General features: G+C 44.6%; 1 protein-coding gene across 1 annotated transcript in view; it reads left to right on the plus strand.

The window, feature by feature from the left end:
- LOC147880176 (uncharacterized) overlaps positions 1-8,373 on the plus strand; it is a 29,844-nt gene extending 21,471 nt beyond the window's left edge. The window contains exons 3-4 of the mRNA XM_087370959.1: positions 7,172-7,286; positions 7,679-8,373. Coding sequence (XP_087227085.1) covers positions 7,172-7,286; positions 7,679-7,737 — 174 coding nt within the window. The 3' untranslated portion in view covers positions 7,738-8,373. The remainder of the gene's footprint in view (positions 1-7,171; positions 7,287-7,678) is intronic.
- Positions 8,374-17,703: the final 9,330 nt, after the last annotated feature.

Raw genomic sequence — 17,703 nt, forward strand, 5'->3', positions numbered from 1 at the left:
TGGGGAACTGAAGGGAAAGCATGAAGTGAACACAAAATGAGAATTCTTGCTTATGGAATGAAGAAAGGTGAGGTCCTTATGTAGGCACCTCTTACATGATCACTGACATCACTGATGACCTCTGATCTCCACAATCATCTCCTTAATCAGCTCCTAGATTCTTTGACGGGAAGAGGCATAAGTAGGTCAGGTGCCTTCCGTCTATCATACTTCACTTTCTGACACGTAAGGCATTCAGTAACAAACTGATGTATATCTTTTCGCATCCCTGGCCAAAAGAAAAACCTCTCTAGTGCTAGAGTTGTTGCTGTAATTCCTCTATGTCCAGCATAGGGAGGTGAATGGCATTCCTCCAAAATCTTTTTCCTCATCTCGTGGGTGATGCATAGGCAGCCATCTTTCATTAGATACCCATCTTTCAGGGAATAGTGATTGGTGGACTGCCCCTCTTGCATTTGCTGTATAATCTCGCCAAAATCTGCATCATTAGCATATTGCTCCCTCATGCCTTCTAGGTCCTGATGATAAGCAATAGTCACATTGTTGACCTAGGGTCTTCGGGACAAGGCATCTGCCACTCTGTTCCGAATTCCTGGGGTATGGACAATCTGAAAATGATACATTGACAGCATATTTGCCCATTTCATATGCTTCTCGGAAAGCTTTGTTTGAGTCAAAAAGTATCTCAAAATCTGCACCCAAAAGATAATGCTTCCATGTATGGATGGCATGGATTACAACCAATAACTCTTTCCATAGATTCCCAGATCTCTCTCCGCATCCCGGAGTCTCCTGCTCTCATAGGCCACTACATGGCCATTCTGATGCAATGCAGCCCCAACACATTCCCCACAAGCATCACAATCCACATCAAATGGCTGATACAAATCTGGAACTATTAAGATTGGCTCTGTGGTCAGCCTCTCTTTGAGTGTGATGAAGTCTGTCTTTTGAGGAATTCCCCATCTGAAAGCTGCATTTTTCTTAGTAAGATCGTGGAGTGGATCGGCTATATCCGCAAAATGCGTGATAAATCTTGTGTAGTAAGAACACAGGCCTAGGAAACTTCGAACTTCATGCACAGTTTTCAGCGCTCGCCATTCTTGAATGGCACGGATCTTTGCTGGATCCATTTGTATCCCATTCTTGGATATTATATGCCCCAGGTAATGGATCTCTTCCAAGAAGAATTCACTTTTCTTGCTGTTTGCATAGAGCTGATGATTTCTCAGCTCTTGAAACTCTATAGCAAGATGTTGCTTGTGCTCTTCTTCGGACTTAGAAAAGACAATTATGTCATCGAAGAAGGTACTAGTGAACTGTCTGTAGGGTCGGAAGATACGATCCATCATCCTATTGAAAGTAGCTGGGGCATTTGTCAATCCAAAAGGCATTACCAGATATTCATACAACCCAAAAGTAGTGCGGAACGCTGCCATGTGCACATCCTGAGGCTGTATCCTCACTTGGTGATAGCCACTCTTTAAGTCTATCCTGCTGAAAACTGAAGCTCCATTTAACTGATCCAGCACAGCATCAATGTGCGGAATAGGGAATCTATTCTTGATGGTCATTTTGTTAAGTGCGCCGTAATCAACGCACATACGAATGAACCATCTTTCTTCTGTACTAGCAGTACAGGGGAACAAAAAGGAGAAGAACTGGGCTGAATCAACCCCTTGGACAACAAGTCGTGCACCCGAGTCATAATCTCTTCTCGCTGAGTTGCACTAACTCTGTATGGGGGCCTATTGGGTGGCTCACTGCCAGGAATGAGTTCTATGCCATGATCCTCAGGTCTTTCAGGGGGTAGCTCCCCTGGCAAAGTGTCAGAAAAGCAATCTTTAAAATTTTCAAGGAACTGAAATTTACTCTGCTCTGCCTCACTTATTTCAGCATGCATTTCCACATCTCTCTCTTTTACAAAAATCATGTAAGCTGAAACTAGAGACTTTATTTCTTTTCCAACAGAACTATTTGATACAATGGGAACAGTTTCCCCTCTATTCCTAGCAACCACACGATATACTTTGCCCCTATGTACAAACTCTAGCACTCTTTTAGGAAGAGTCAACTTCACTGCCTTACGATGGAACCAAGGCATACCCAAGACTATATCATGATGTTTTAGTGGAGAAATGAAGAAGTCTTCCTGATCCACATAACTCTGTACATGAAGACGGAGCTTCCCTATCAAGGGAGTGACTGGCACAGGGTTTCCACATAACATCTGATCGGCATCCAAAGCCCTGCCCAACTCCTCCGTCTTTATTCCGAGCCTCAGGGCTAGGTCCTCTGATATGAAATTATCAGTAGCCCCTGGATCAAATAAAATCAGCGCTTGCTGGTCTCTGACTTTGCCCCGTGATAGCAGCAATTCTCGCTCTTCTGGGTTTGAAACATGACCCAGTATGTCAAGAATTCCTCCTGCCATTGGCTTTTGCGGTCCCCGTGGCTTTTCTACCTCTTTTCCCTTCGAAGTTGAAGGCTTTTCTGGGCACTGGGCAGCCACATGCCCCTCTTTCCCACACTTAAAGCATTTCCCATCTCTGCGAAACTCAGCTATCTGTTCAGGAGTGAATGGGGATTTGCCTTTATAGGTCTTTGAAAACTGAGTACCCCTCGGTTTTTGAGGTTGAAACCCTTTCTTTTCAACCTTGGGATACTCTTTCTTTTCTGATTTTGAAAAATCAGATTTCTTCCTTTCAGCACGTCCTGCATGCAAGGATAGTACTGTGGATGGATCTTGTAACGGCACAAGACTAGCTACTGAAGCTGAATGCATAAGGTCTTGAATGTTCTTTGCCCCCAAAGCATTCACTACTGCGTGGATTCTTGGACTGAGACCTGCTCTATACTTTCTCATTTGGGTTCCTTTGGAGATCTTTTTGAAAGGTGCAACCTGCAAATAAGCATCCCAAAACTTTTGGTTGTACAGATCCACTGTATCTCCTGCATCCATATGCAAAATGTCCCAATCTTGGAGAACATGATCTCTAAACTGTTTAGGCATAAACTGCTAGTAGAAGGCTTTCTTGAAGTCCTTCCACTTCTTTGGGCCTGACCCATCTGTGGTTTGTGCACTCCACCATGCACTAGCTGTCGCTGTCAAGTGCAAACTGACCATTCTTAATTTGGAGGATTCTGAAAACTTTTTTGTACCGAATGTAGCATCAAATTGCCTAATGAATTGCAATGCTTTGTCTGTATGACCATATTTTCCATTATAGGTCATAAACTTGACAGATTTACCTTCCTCTTTGAATTCCTTGGTCTCTTTGGAAGACTTTCTCATCCTAGACTTCTTGTGTTTCCTTCTTTTCCTGGCTGGTTTATCTGATAAAGAAGAAGATACAGAAGTCGAGCTCGAGGTAGACGGTGAAGGACTGGGAGATCGGTGATGACGCCTCGATCTCTTCCTACTATGAGACTGTCCCCTATGAGATCTCTCTCTTTCTGGCTGTACACGAGAGTGTGCCTCTGGCATTGGCACGTCATAAGCTGCATTAGGCATAGCTTCTGTTTGAAACAAATGCTGAGCCCTTGGATCCCTTATGAGATTTTCCATCTCTTGCATATGAGTGCGTACCATCTGTTCAAATTCTTGCTGAGTTTGTTGCACACTTCTTTGTCTTTGATGTGCATCCCTATCTTGTGAATCCCTCTGGATAGGTGATTGAGCCATTAAAAATAAAAAATAAAAATCACTCGTTTGAGATCTGCAAGTTTCTCACACACACTGTGTATGCAACTGATGCATGCAACCTTTGCTTTTTCAAAGAGAAAAATTACCTCAACAAGAGGTGTCTTGCATTCACAATCTATGCCAGTACCGGGCTGTCAACTCAAGGCATATACCCACAAGGTTGCCAAGCCATCAACAACTATATTGCCCCTTTTCTGGCTGTTGCAAAAAGCACTCAGAATGCATCTGACTCCCGTTTCCTGAGCATAAAGGCATACATTTTCTCTTTTCTGCAAATCTCTGATTTCTCTTTTTTTTTTTTTCTGCTTTTTCTGACAGTAAATGCTTTCTCAGATAGGTGAAAACTGCTAGCAGAAACAGTCTCTGTAACTGTCCCTTCTTTTTTTTTTGACAGTAACTGGATGGGAAACCGGCTGGTTACTCTAACCAGACTGACTGGTTTTGGTCTGGTTGGCTCTCAACTGGACCTCAACCATCTGTAGTTTAGTTAACCAGCTATGGTCTGATTAACTAAAACTAAGGTAAGTTGGTCAAACCTGGTTTGACTAACCAGTCTAGTTTGGTTGGACCAACTAACTGAACGGCTAACTAGGGTTAACTAACCAAAGTTAGTCTAGCCACTGGTTTGCCACCTCAGCAGTCCAGCTGGCAGTCCAGGTCAGCTGCCATGTGTCCTGCCATGTCATCACCTTGCATGTGCTATCACATCAGCATTAGCTCCCACTGCCAGGTCAGCATCCACACGTGCTTGCCACGTCAGCTGGACCTGTCAAGACCTCTGCCATGTGTGTGCCACATCAGCATGCACGTGTGGCCGCCACATCACTTGTGTGCCACGTGTCAAATCTGCCATGTCATCACCTCTGCAGCTTTCTGGAAGTTCAAGGGACGTTTTGTCTCCTCGACGAGCGATGGTGATGGCGGCTTAAACCATGCGTAGTTGTGGCTATGGCTCATGATTGCGATGAGGTCCCCCCGACGGAACACGTTGATGAAAGAACGCCACCCAAAAACACTTTTTGGCGCAATTAAATTTATCGCTCTGTTTATTGCGAGTGAGCAGCGTTCACTCCTATAAGCCTGTTCCCAAGAATTCAGTTGGGTTGGGGCTGGATAAAGATCAGGCTGTTCGTCTCACAGCCTACAAACAGTGGCCAAGGATTTCTCATGTCGGACACCGTACACGATTTTAACCAATCGATTTTTGGCCCTTTCGTCCATTTCTTGTGAAAGGCATCGACTAGAACAGCGTTCACTGCTCACAAGCGAATCTCCTTCCGGTTGCATAGCACAATACTTGCGACGATAGCGATAATGACAGACGATGCTATTAATTATGTCTGCAATATACGCTCACGAAGAGATTAAGCATATAGCCTGCATCACGCATTTGCGTAGCTTCAATTTCTCCCATTTGCAATTAGCTTTTTTGATTGAGGTTGCCATAGAAGATAATCCTTGCCATTGCTCTGATACCAATGAAACTGGAACCTCTCGCTCTCATTTCTCTAAAAAATCTTACTCGTAAAGAACAGCAAAGACACTCTCTTTTCTCTCCCTCTCTCCCTCTCTCAACCTAGGACAATCGTCGGGCTCAACCCCCCCGAAGGTTTTTATTCTCCCCTTCTTGGCAACAAGCCACTTGTCAATTCTACTTTACTTTCCTAATTACATGCCACTAAGGGCAACTCTGGAGTCTTCGAAGCACTTGGTCACACGAACCGCCTCCTAGACTCTTGGTAGGCTCCCGTAGCGCTTAGGAAAATAACTCTTCCTAGTACCTGCAACAATTAATTAAAGCGCACCACCATGGCACCCATTAATTGTTAGCGCTTTGCATGCAAATAACACATTGTGGAATAATTCTAGTAATGGTGGGCGTCCCCACTGAACACATGTGCGCACACAACAAATATAAAAAAAATATATTTATTCTCTCGTTGACCAAAGTCAACTCTCTTGATCATAATTAAGGGCTTTGACCAAGGGTTGAGGCGCCTTAATTATAGTCAAGTCTCTCCAACCGAAGTTGGCACAACTCTCCAACCAAAGTTGGCACATCTTGGTTAACCGTAGTTAACCCTCTTGGCGCATGCCAAGTCTCGTTGATCGAAGTCAACACTCTCTGACTGTAGTCAGCTCTATAGTTTTTGGTTAACTGCAGTTAACCCTCTTGGTAATAAACCAAGTCTCCCTGACCGAAGTCAGGTTTACTTGACGAGAGTCAAGTATCTTTGATCGTAGTCAATTCTTTGACCATTAAAAGAACTCTTTGACCATAATTAACACATATGAAAACTCTTTAATTATGATCAAATAAATGGTTAACTGTACTTTGACTTAGGATATTTACATTGTGGTGACATGCAGAGCGGGGGGCGGAGGTGGAGCGGGGGAGGCAGGGCGGAGCGGAGAGGGAGGAGGGCGAGGCGGAGTGAGGGCAAGGGCGAGGGGGTTGCAAGGAGGGCAGGGCAGGCAGCGGGAGAGCAAATAGGTCGTGGGCAGCCTTTAGGCCGCCGTAGGTAGAGGGGGGGAGCTCACTGAGCAGCTAGGACCTCATGCTCCTCTGCCTCTTATCCCATTCATTTGTAAGGAGGGGTATTTGAGATTTGAGGCTGTTACCATTGTCTCTTCAAGGATGGGTTCGGAGTCCTCTCCAGTTTCTTGTCTTACCTAGATAGAGATGCTTAGCGACCTTCATTCATGAGGCTGTTCGACACTGAGACCATCTCCTGAAGTCACATAGGCGAGATGCTAGACTCCACTTAGAGCATGATCACTAAGTTTCTCCAGCTAGACAGCAAGCCCTAGGGAGACGGCAGAGTCTAGGCCTGGAGCAAGACACAACAAACTCGCCAGCTGGTCGGTGCACAGATTAAGCATAGGGATCTTTCCTCCATGTTCACCAGACCAGACACTGTGACAGCGACACGTCTTTCTTTCTGTCTTTCTTTCTTTCGTTCTTTTTCTTTATGCTTTTGAATATACTTCAGCGTGTGAAGAAGTTTTTTTGGGAGGGAATAGATCTTAGTGTTTAAGGTTGGATATATATATATGTCATGTGTAACCAATACAAATTTGTCGGATGAATTGGCTCTTGTGCATGTATCTGGATTATATGTGCATCTGCATCTTCATATATTTGAGGCTTTTCCCATGTATGATTTCTATTTTGAAGGTATTTCCATGTAAAATATCCACTTTCGGAACATTTTCTTTCAAACATTGTTGACAGTGGCAGCAAAATTGAATGAAAGGAGCTTGCAATCTAAGTTAAAAATATTCGACTTCTCTTTGGTGCTTCAAAGCTCTTATTTTACCCAGTCCTTTGGCAGCTTCCTAGTTTTTGCAGTTTCCGTGAAGAGTTTCAATTTATTACTTTCTTTACTTTTAGCGCGCAGGGGGGTTTGGGTGTGTTACGCAGCAAAGCTGACAAATTTTTTTCTTTGCTACCATGTTTTGCAGGATCCTTTAGTCAGTATTGCCCCGAAAAAAGCCAACTGGGACTTACGTAGGGATGTTGCCAAGAAATTGGAGAAGCTTGAGAGGCGCACTCAAAGGGCACTTATTGAACTCATGCGTAAGTTTGCCAAAAATTAATCTTTTCATGGGAGATTAGTGTGCATTAAAAAAAGGAGTGCCAGATGGATAGTGTTGGAGAGATAGTAGCTATTTTTCAGTCTAAATACTTGGCGGTTTTAGGTGGAGAGGTAGTGCAAACATTGCTAGGCAAAACCACGAGGAGTGGAAGAATAGAGAATTGTTAGATGGCCAGTTAACATCTTTAGATGGCTGGTTAATGTTTAGTATTTTTCCACTGACAGATGACAGCTGAGCCAAGTAGGACTTGGGGGTTTTGTAGATGATGCATGGGAGGGCCAAAAAGTCCTAGCTATGCCATGTCGCTGATGCTCAGCCAAGTTGGCTTAGATATGTGTGCTCTTATTTACATTATGTCATCTGTCTCTACAGAAGAGGAGGAAAGGCGGCGGCAAGAGCTTGCAGGGGATGAACAATCAATAGAGGATTAAGTGAATCCTCCAGCATGAAGAGATTTAGACTTTCTGGATAAATTGCAATATTTAGCTAAAGCTTGGAAGCCACAAGGATACAAAAGCTGACAACACATGAGCTGAAAATATGGTCACTTTCGCCTTTGTTGATCTTCTGTTAGGTATTGCATGTACCAAGCTAAAATGAAGCAGATGATTCTGCAATATAATGTCAGGCCATGAGCAGCAGACGGTATACCAAGGTTCATATTTTTCTTTTTTGATGACAAGGTGCCCTACCTGGCTTTTGTTTGAAGAACTGCCTGCCTGTAAATGCTTCTCTTATGTCTACAGAAGGTGTACAATATTCATTTTGGGTACGAATGCAAAGTAGGTGCAGCAAACTCTGGCTAGGTAAGCTGGGTATTTCAAGGCATTGATTACATTTGTACTAGAGAGTACACAAATTCAAATGCTGTGTTAATTGAAGCTTACATTCAGGTTTTTACAGGACTTCGCATGTCGGGTATCTCCATACCTGGCTAGGATTTGTGTTTGGCAAAATAACAGTGAATCGATCATTTCCATTGACAATGTAAACGCATATGTTCCTGTGTGTGCATAATGAAAGTGCTTACACAGTCAAGTAACTCTTTGAGCTTTACAGGTCTGTCCAATTTGTTTTAACGTTAAGCATTGATGTGCATAGGATTTTATACGAGTCGATGTTAAGTTTAGAGGAAGCGTCATTAATGCAAGGATGCTTTTCCAACGATTGCCATCTAGAAAGGTCAATCATATAGATAAAATCCTAAAACATCCAAGCATGTTGGCTATGAGTGTGAGGACACGATTTCATTAATGATGGAAGTGAAGTGATTTTGCATGCTATTAATTCTCAAATTTCCCTTTATGTAGCTAAATGTCCCATAAAGTTCTACAAAGTTTTCTCATTTGTGCTTCCATGTTTTCTCATTATTTTCAAATTAGTAATCTTATGTATTGTGGTTTCAAGTTCTGTTAACAACAAAATAAAAAGTTAGAATTAGCCTAAATAAGTTGAGGATTACATGGCAAGAATTTTACATCACTTGAAAAAGATTGCCACTTCTTATACAATTCACCAATACAAAGGCTCATTATTTTGAAGGGAAGGATTTCAAGGTAAGGTTATGGCAGCTTTGTATCGTTTGAACATACAGAGTGAAATTGTTTTGGTGGGCGATTATTGCTGCTGTGAATTTTATGCAGCATTACCATTTTGTGCATTTACATTATCAATCACATTTATTGGTTTATATCAGCTGCTCATCTCATTAAAAAAAAAACATCTCTGCTCATTGTAAACATACGAGTAGAAGGGTTATAGCATCTATACTCTTTTTGCTGTAGAGAATAACCAAGCTTCACTATCTCAATCAAATCTTTGTTGTTTTGAAATTAAAATAAAGGGAAACTAATACTAAATAAGAGGCCATTCCTTTCCCAATGTAGGGAACTTGGTGCTTAAACTATTGAATTATATTGTTCTATGAGCTTCATGGACTTTTCATATGTTTCTATCCTTTGTTTTTTTTCTTATCCACTCTCCCATCCAATCATGTGTGTGGAGAGCAAAAAAAATGTGCGCGGGGGGGGAGAGAGAGAGAGTTGATTAAAGTCTTTAGATTGAAAAACTAGATATAATGAGTTGAAATGGGCGTTTGAGATTGAAAAAACTAAATAGAATGATTGAATGGGTGGAACTACGAAGTGGGCATTCACATGAAACAAAATAAAAAACACAAACACTAGTGCTACTAAGTATCTGAGTCCGTGGAGACGATGGAAACATCTGTAGTGTGGTGTCATTATGGCATCCTTTTGTATGCTGTTCGAGGAACCAAGACCCTCGGCAGCTAAGAATGAATAAAGTCTTGATAAACAGAGGTTGACGGTGATTGGTGTTGATGGCATAAAACCGGTGATAAAGTGTTAGTATGCATGGTTCTTTGTGGCCTCGTTGGACAAGTGCCATTGTCACTTGCGTGAGTCGTGTTTTTGAAAAATCCCTAAGCCTCATTTGTGTATCCATACGTTGATGGGGTTGTCGTGTCTCACAACGAGCCTTGGCTACATCGTCTCTTTGGGGATTGTTGATCCGTGCTATCTGATTTGAAAGATCTCGATGATCGTGTTGGGTGAAGCCCCTTAATTTGTACTGTTTGTCTTGACCAGCTGGTCATGACACTGATTTGAAAGACCTCGTGATCATGTTGGGTGGATTTTGGTTAAGCCTCCTGATCTGTTTTATCTTGATCAGTTGGTCTTCGTGTCGTACAACCTCATGAATGAAGATCACAAAATGTCTACTCTGTGTGAACCACGAGGTTGGAAAGGGTTTAAATCGATCTATGAAAAGATGGTGGTGACAACCTCAAATCTCATAGTACGTAGGGAATCTGAAAGCAAAGTGCTCATTTAACTAAATCAGAGAGAGATATATAGATATAGATATAGATATATATTAACGTCTCTAAAAGGCCAAACGGCCTATGAGACTAAAACAGTTGATACATTTGCTAGTGTTGTCTCATCAAAGAGAACAACAAAATAAATAAGTTGAAGGTTGAGAGCTACTAAAGGTACTTATAGTCAGAGGGATTGCAAGTGACCCAAAACTAATGAAATACCAAGTATTTACTAAAAGTACCAATTGATCAGCATAGGCAGAAAGCTAAGAGAGAGAGAGAGAGAGAGAGAGAGAACAATCATATGTATGACAAAATGAGGACATAGTTATCAAAGATTACTATACTTTTTGTGCATTTGCATTTTGGGATGTTAATGATCGACTGCAAGAGGATGCAATCTGATAAAACTTGATGCAATACGTTTATGGATGCCATGGTGAACTTATTGATTACCAATGACTTAAGATAGGAAAGACGACTAACAATTGAAGTATCCATAGTAACTAAAAAGAACTAGAAATATTAACCTTAATTATTGTCAAAATACAAACATGGTCAAGTCGTGGAATAGAAATCTAAGGTAAGTCTATTGTGTGTAGTCACTAGAAAGAATTGGTGTTGCGTGCCCTCTATCATAAAGGCTTGGCACTTGAATCAGGATGTGTAATTGGTAGCTTGGGGTTGGTAAATTCCCCCTTAGCTCTATATGGTTCATTTAAGGCTTTGAACATCCTCGCAACTCCTCCCTTGAGAGATTTTAGGGCAAATATTTGACTAAATATCAAACCTAGACAAGGGCATATTTGGCTCAGGCAAATGGTATATTTTCATCAAGGGTAAAACTACCAGAATTGTGAAGCCGTTTAGTTTTCATTGCAAATTCCAAATATGGTAGTTTAACACATATAATAAATGGAAATACATGAGCTATCCTTTTAGTTGTCCAGTTGCTATGGTAATTAAGATGTGCATAATTTTGTCTTATTACTTACATGAAATAAAAGCATATAAAAACAAGACCGTACTCTCTCTCTCTCTCTCTCTCTCACTCACACACACACACACACATACACATACACACACACACACACACACACACACACACACACATGCATGCACGCACGTGTGAGTGCATTGTGTCACACACACGCGTGCATATACATGCATATACAATATTAACATGTACGTGCACTTGCATGCGTGTGCATGTTTAATGAAACATTTTGGAGATGTAGGGTAGGGAGATGGGCCTAAACTAATGGGGTTGCAAGGGTTAGAGCCTTTTCAAAGTGAAAGCTCAAATAAGGCTTGAGTTAATAACTGTAACACTAAGCAAGGGGAAGGATACGGCAACACTAGCAAAGATTACTTAATAGTTGAGAGAAGGTTATAGAAGCTCTAGCCTATAAATGTGAAGAATGGAGTTTGACGGTTGTAGAGGCTCTAGCTTGTGTAGAGAATGGAGTTTGATGATTGTACAATGGATTTGTCAGCTTAAGGGCAGGCTCCAAAGCTATGTAGGTGTAGAGCACATTGTAAAGGCTCCAGCCTATAGATGTAATGCAAACTATTGTTACACCTAGGAGGTATTTGCAACTTACTGTGGAAATAAAGTGCGTAGTTGGATAGGAACAACACACCTAGGATATATAAAAGATCATCTCTACAATGGAAATATGCATTATCAATTCCAAATTGGTGAGGGAGATACTAGCATATTGGTTCACCTTATTTATTCCCTAATGTGGCCTTGCACATATCCCTTGTGAATTTGCCCATTGTGTACTTCAATACAATTTTACAATATTTGAATATTTTACACAATGTCATACCCTATTACAAGCTCCTATATGTGTCTTTAGTGTCGATATTGAGTATTGTGCATACAATGTCTTACATAATGAGGTGTATTAATCAATGCTAATTATACTACCTGGTGTAATATGGCAAGTTATATATTTTATTATGCCTTCATGATACTTGAATTGCTCCACCAATAATTGGGCACTTGATTTATAAAATTAGTCAAAGGCCTTAGTTCACATCATATCATTTAAGCAACTCTTTTACATATAATGTTAGATTTAGTTTAGTGTATAACTAATTTCATATTATTGGAAACTTCAATGGAGGGCATTAGCTCCTGAATGTTATCTTGGATTAATTTATGGAGAATATTATTGGGCACCTCTATCAACTGTGTGCACACATAATGTTAGATGTAGTTTAGTTTATCACTAATTTTTTACTAATTGTTAACTTCAATAGAGAAGGGGCATGGGCTCCTCAATGTTATCTTGGATTGATAACTAATGGAAGGTATTATATTTTAGTCGGCACCTCTATTGACTTGGAAGAGAAGTGTCACCAAAGTGTTTATAGGCCCAATTGTAGGAATATTGTGTAGAGTGAAATTCCCTTAAGCTACACTTAGGATGTGAAAAGTGGGCGTGAAACATCATTCATAAACCCCAATCCAATTTCAAGGTGCAAATTAACGCAATGACATTTACTTATTAGATAGGAGCACCTAACTTCAAAACTTGGGGAAGACCTAGCAAATAGGTGCACAAAGTGTTTGCGATCTCTTAATAATCAACTAGAAGGAGTTCTAGCAATTCATGTGCAACCTCAAATTTATGTAATATTGGCAAGGCTTCTTTGCCCCCATTGGATAAAACCCACACTCTCCAACTCTCATATTCTAGATGATAAGAAGGATGTTCTCCCTCTGCCTTGACATTCAACCTAAAGGTGTGGATCCTACTATGCCGACAAAGGCTTGGTAGGGTGGTTTGAGTGTTGGGCTTCCCCATGCTCCCAATCATGGAGGGGAGTTTGCCAAAGCAAGCTTCGACAACACACTCGCTTAGCCACTTCCCTGCTACAAATGTCAAGAAATGGAGTCAATTCGATTTTTAAAAAAATTAACAGGAAAACTTACAATGGAAATGACATCACAAGGTGCTTCATGTAGCATGACTGATGTCATACGTCTCTCCAACCTTTTGATGTCCAGCTACAATCATCATCCCAAATGCTACTGTGTGGGATCTTGTACCAAAAATCAAGGTTCGAGTATCTGGGGTCTTCTTCAATACAGGAAGTGTACTGCCACCTGTTGCTGTTGGGATAGATGATGTTGGGCTACACTACTGTCTTCCCTTTTTTCAATTGTGTCTCAACACAACAACAAAACATTTTATGAACAATCCCATTAGTGACAAATGAGCCCCAAGATCAGCACTGTTACCCACCAAGCAATTAATTCTTGCTGCCTGGTAATTTAGATACCCACTAGGGTAACACCGTGCCACCCTTGGTTGCCCCACTACCTCCACCCCGTCCGCTCCCTCTGCACTCCCCTGTCCTCCTCGCCGCCCCTTATGCTCCTACCACCCCTCCTGCGCCGGCTGCTGCACCTCTCGCCTTCGTTGCCTCCCCACCTGCTTGCTGTGTCCCCCTCTGCTTGCTTTGCCTCTCGCCACCTTGCTGTGTCCCCCTCTGCTTGCTTTGCCTCTCGCCCCCACCACCTCCACCTCTTTCGCCTCCTGTGCCCTTCTCCTCTCCCCTGTCGGCTCCCCTCTCCACCCCCTCTCTACCCTCTTGCCTCTCCTCCCCTCCTTCTCTCCCCCCTCGCCTTCTTGCCCTCCTTCCTCTTCCACCCCACACCCTCCTTGCCCTCCTTCTTCCTCTTTTGTCCTTGCCCCCTCTTTCGCCCCACCTCATCTCTGCCTCCCCCTTTGATGCTCTTTTTCCCCTTTTTCCTTTTCCCTCCCTGTAGCGGGAGCACTTGTGCTTGTGAAGGCAAAAGAAAAACCTTGGTGGCGACCCTTGGTTCGGCCAGAGGGACTCTATGGCAACACCCTCGAATCCCACAGCTGTTAAGGTTCTTCTTTCCCTAGCTGACAAGCAACAGGTACAGCACAGGCAGTTCAGTCCCTCCAGGACAAGGCACTTGTGGGCAGACTTGTGGGCCTCACGCCTACACGGAGACTGGTGCGAGAGTGGATCCAGGCAAGCTTGGCATTAGAGGGAGACCACATCCAAGAGGTCACCATCTATGGACGAGGCATTTTCCTCATCTAGTTGAGCTCCCCTGACACCACCTTAACACTTGTGGAGTAGAGCCCGGTACTCCTTGGCCCGCACCTTGTCTACCTCTTTCCTTGGTATCATGGGTTCACAGTGGAGGACATGGATACAACACACCATGTTCCACGGTCTTCGATTACACTCTGCTTACGAGGGCTCCCCAAGGATTATCAAGCCATCCTCCCTTCCATTGGTAGGGCATTTGGCACAGTGCTTGAGTCCCTGCCAGAGATGGCCGCCTCCATTCTAGCAGATGATGGAGTCCCTAGGATTAGACTAGTGGTTGAGAGCCCGGAGTCCCTCCCAAAGTTGATCCTTCTCGAGACCCTGGAAGGGGGCACACTTTGCCAGAGGGTGGAGATCTCCGGGTTACCAGGCCAGTGTCTTCGGTGTAGACAGATGGGTCACCTCGCCAGAGATTGCCCCCATGGCCTCCCTCATACACCCTCCCCTTCCTCCTTTGCAGACAAGGCAGAGTCAGCAGGCCTGAGTTCAGTGCCCTCTCAGGCAGGAGCACCAGGAGTCTCAGACCCCATGGGTTACCCCCTCAGCAGGGGACTCGACATAGGTAGAAAAGAAAAAGAAACCAAGCATGCAAACCCGCAAACGCCATAGGTAGAGGGCCAATCACAGAGAGAGGGACAAGGTTGACTGAGAGGCCTCGAAGGAGGAACAGCAGGAGCCACCTCCTTTGAGACAGGGGCCACCGCCCACTCAGCCGATCCTCCAGCTTTGGAGGTTCAGCCTCCACACCCACCCTTGTAGTAGCAATGAGCCCTAGGAGCTCCAGATGTGGCGATGGCAGAAGCCGCAGACGCTAGTTCGACGAGGACCATGGAGGAGCCGACGAGATCCAGAGCCCCGGTGAGCCTCATCAGGAAGGGGGGCATGATGTCGTCCTTATCCCTCCTCCTCCTTCCCCTCCCCCTCCCCCTCCCCTCCCCTCCCCCTCCCCCTCCTCTTCACTTTCCCCTCCCCCTCCAAGGTTCCCCCCGCCCCCTCCCCCCCCCTCAGCCCTCCCTTCTATGGTCACTCTCACCACCCACCCCCCTCCCCCTGTCCCCCATGTCCCTACCCCTCCCTCTACCGCCGCCCCCCCTCCACTTCAACAGCAAGTTCTTCTACTTCGACACCCTTGCTAGTAGGCAAGGGAACAATGGCGCCCCCTTCTACTTCCTCATCACAGTAGCAGGTCCTTCCAGGGAGGGATCCTGAGGAACAAGGCTCGTCCTCCCGGTCAGCAGCTCCCAACCTCCAACTTGGGCATCCCTTACTGCGGGACTACTGGAGGTTAGGACCTTGGAACTATCTAAAGATTCCAGACTCTTGCGATCACACATTATACAACGTTTTCCACCTAATGGTATGCACAACTGTCAAAAAGTGTGCTCCTAGTTGTGTTATCCAAACAAGTACTTATCAGAGGGGTACTCCACTTTGCACACAAGTCAATAAAACCTAGATTGAGGCACGTTGAAAGTATTCTATCCATCGGATATGCTTGGCTTGGTCGATCCTTGTAGTGCCCTCTAGGACAGGCCACTCCACCCTATCATAGGCCTTCTCAAAATCCAAGAGAAGGACGGCCAGCGGCTATGACTCCTCCATGGACCAATCCACTGCCTCCCAGAACGTGAAGATGTTATCTAGGATGCGAGGCTCCTGGAAAAACCCAGTTTGTGTGTCATGGATGATGTTGGTGAGATGGGGCCGTAACTGCAAACTCAAGACCTTGGCGAGGATCTTGTATGCAGTATCAAGCAAGGTGATCGGTCTCCATTTTCGGATATCTGACCTATCTTCCCCTTTCGGGATCAAACAAATCCACCCTCTGCTCAAGGACTGTGGGAGAAGGCATGTGTCAAAAATCTCTTGGCAAGCTAAACGGAAAGATAATCTCCCAGAAATTCTGGAAGAAGGCCGGGGTCAAAAACCATCCTCACCTGGGCACTTCTGGGTCAGGAGAGCCTTGAGGGCTTCCTAGAGCTCCTCATCTATGAAAGGCTCCTCAAGCATGTTGCATAAGTCCTGCGATACTACTGTCGGAACGTGATCCCAAACTAGCTCTCAGGCCACAAGACCAGCTAGGGTCATCCTCTCCGTCTGAAAGAGCTGGCTGTAAAATCTAGTGGTCATGTCCAAAATCTCCTACGGGTCAGTGTGCATGATGTCCTGCGAGTCTCGGAGACACTATAGCTGTGTGCCTACCGATCGGGGTCCAGTGGTTTGAAAGAACTACTTCGTCATCCTGTCCCCTGCTGCACCCATCGGGCTCGGGAGGAGTGATAGGAGAACTCAACCCACTGCAACTCCGTGTCCTGAAGCTCGAGACGAGCGCTCTCAAATCTGTTACTAAGCCACTAAGAAACTGGTTCCTGCTTCCTAAGCCTCTCAATGGGGGCAAGGTCTCTCCTCAAAGCCCGCTCATGTTCCTAAAGGGTCCTCTGCCTAAGGGCGTGAGCCTGCAGCTCCTCACAGCTCCTCTGAATTGCATCGATCACCCATGTAGCCCAGCCCTCACACGGTGCCATCTCTGACTCCTCCCAAATCCCTTCCATGACCTGCTGAATCTCCTTATCCTGCAGGAGGTCCTCTCGGATGCAGGCTCCCTTTGGGGGAGACCTCGACGGGGCTGATCCAAGTGAAGTACCACTGGAGAGTGGTCTGACATCGTGGTACCTGCCAGAATCCTGGTAGATCTGCCTCTATGTAGTGCCCAATCCCCAACATAGAAACGGTCTAATCTCTCTAGCAATCCATCGTGTCTCCTCTGTCCAAAGGAGAAGAGAAGGCTGCCAGGTGTCCTTCTGAAATCTGGCTCTCTCCACAGGTCTCTGCCACCACTCATCATGAAAATGAACTGCTCCAAGGTGCTACGCTCTGTTGTTGGCATCTCAGAGAAGGAGGTGCCGCCCTGTTTGTCTTACCCAAACTCCAAGTTGTTGAAGTCACCTCCAATAATCTAAGAGTCTACATCCAGAAGACACTCTGATAGCCTCCTCCAAAAGGTCGGGCAGTGCTGCCTGCATGTTGGGGCATACACGTTCAGGATCCCAATCCTGGACTCTCCCATCCGAACTCCCATCCAAACTGCCCATCCGCTCGCCTTGATCGTAGACTTTGAAGCCAAAGTCTGTGAGACTGAGATGCAGACCCCTCTGCTCCGTCCTACTATGGGGGACCACACCTCTGGCCCTCTCCCTGGGAGAAGGTGATGGTGTCATCTGATATCTGCGACTAAAAACATGTGCTCTTGAATCATAAGGATGTCCATTGGCTGCCCTACCACTGCCCTCTGCAACTCCTATCAGAGTATCAGGTACTGCAGTTGGTACGAACACGATCGTGGAGCCCATGTACATTCCAACTCACTAAGGTCCAGCTCATGAGGACGGAGGAGTCGCGAACAAGGCTCTCCTATGAGTGGGTGCTTGTTCTAGAAATACTGCCTTGTGCG

This window comes from Dipteris shenzhenensis, chromosome 32 (genome assembly GCF_047967505.1).
Source record: "Dipteris shenzhenensis isolate YYH24624 ecotype China chromosome 32, Dip_SZ_1.0, whole genome shotgun sequence".
Lineage (NCBI taxonomy): Eukaryota > Viridiplantae > Streptophyta > Polypodiopsida > Gleicheniales > Dipteridaceae > Dipteris > Dipteris shenzhenensis.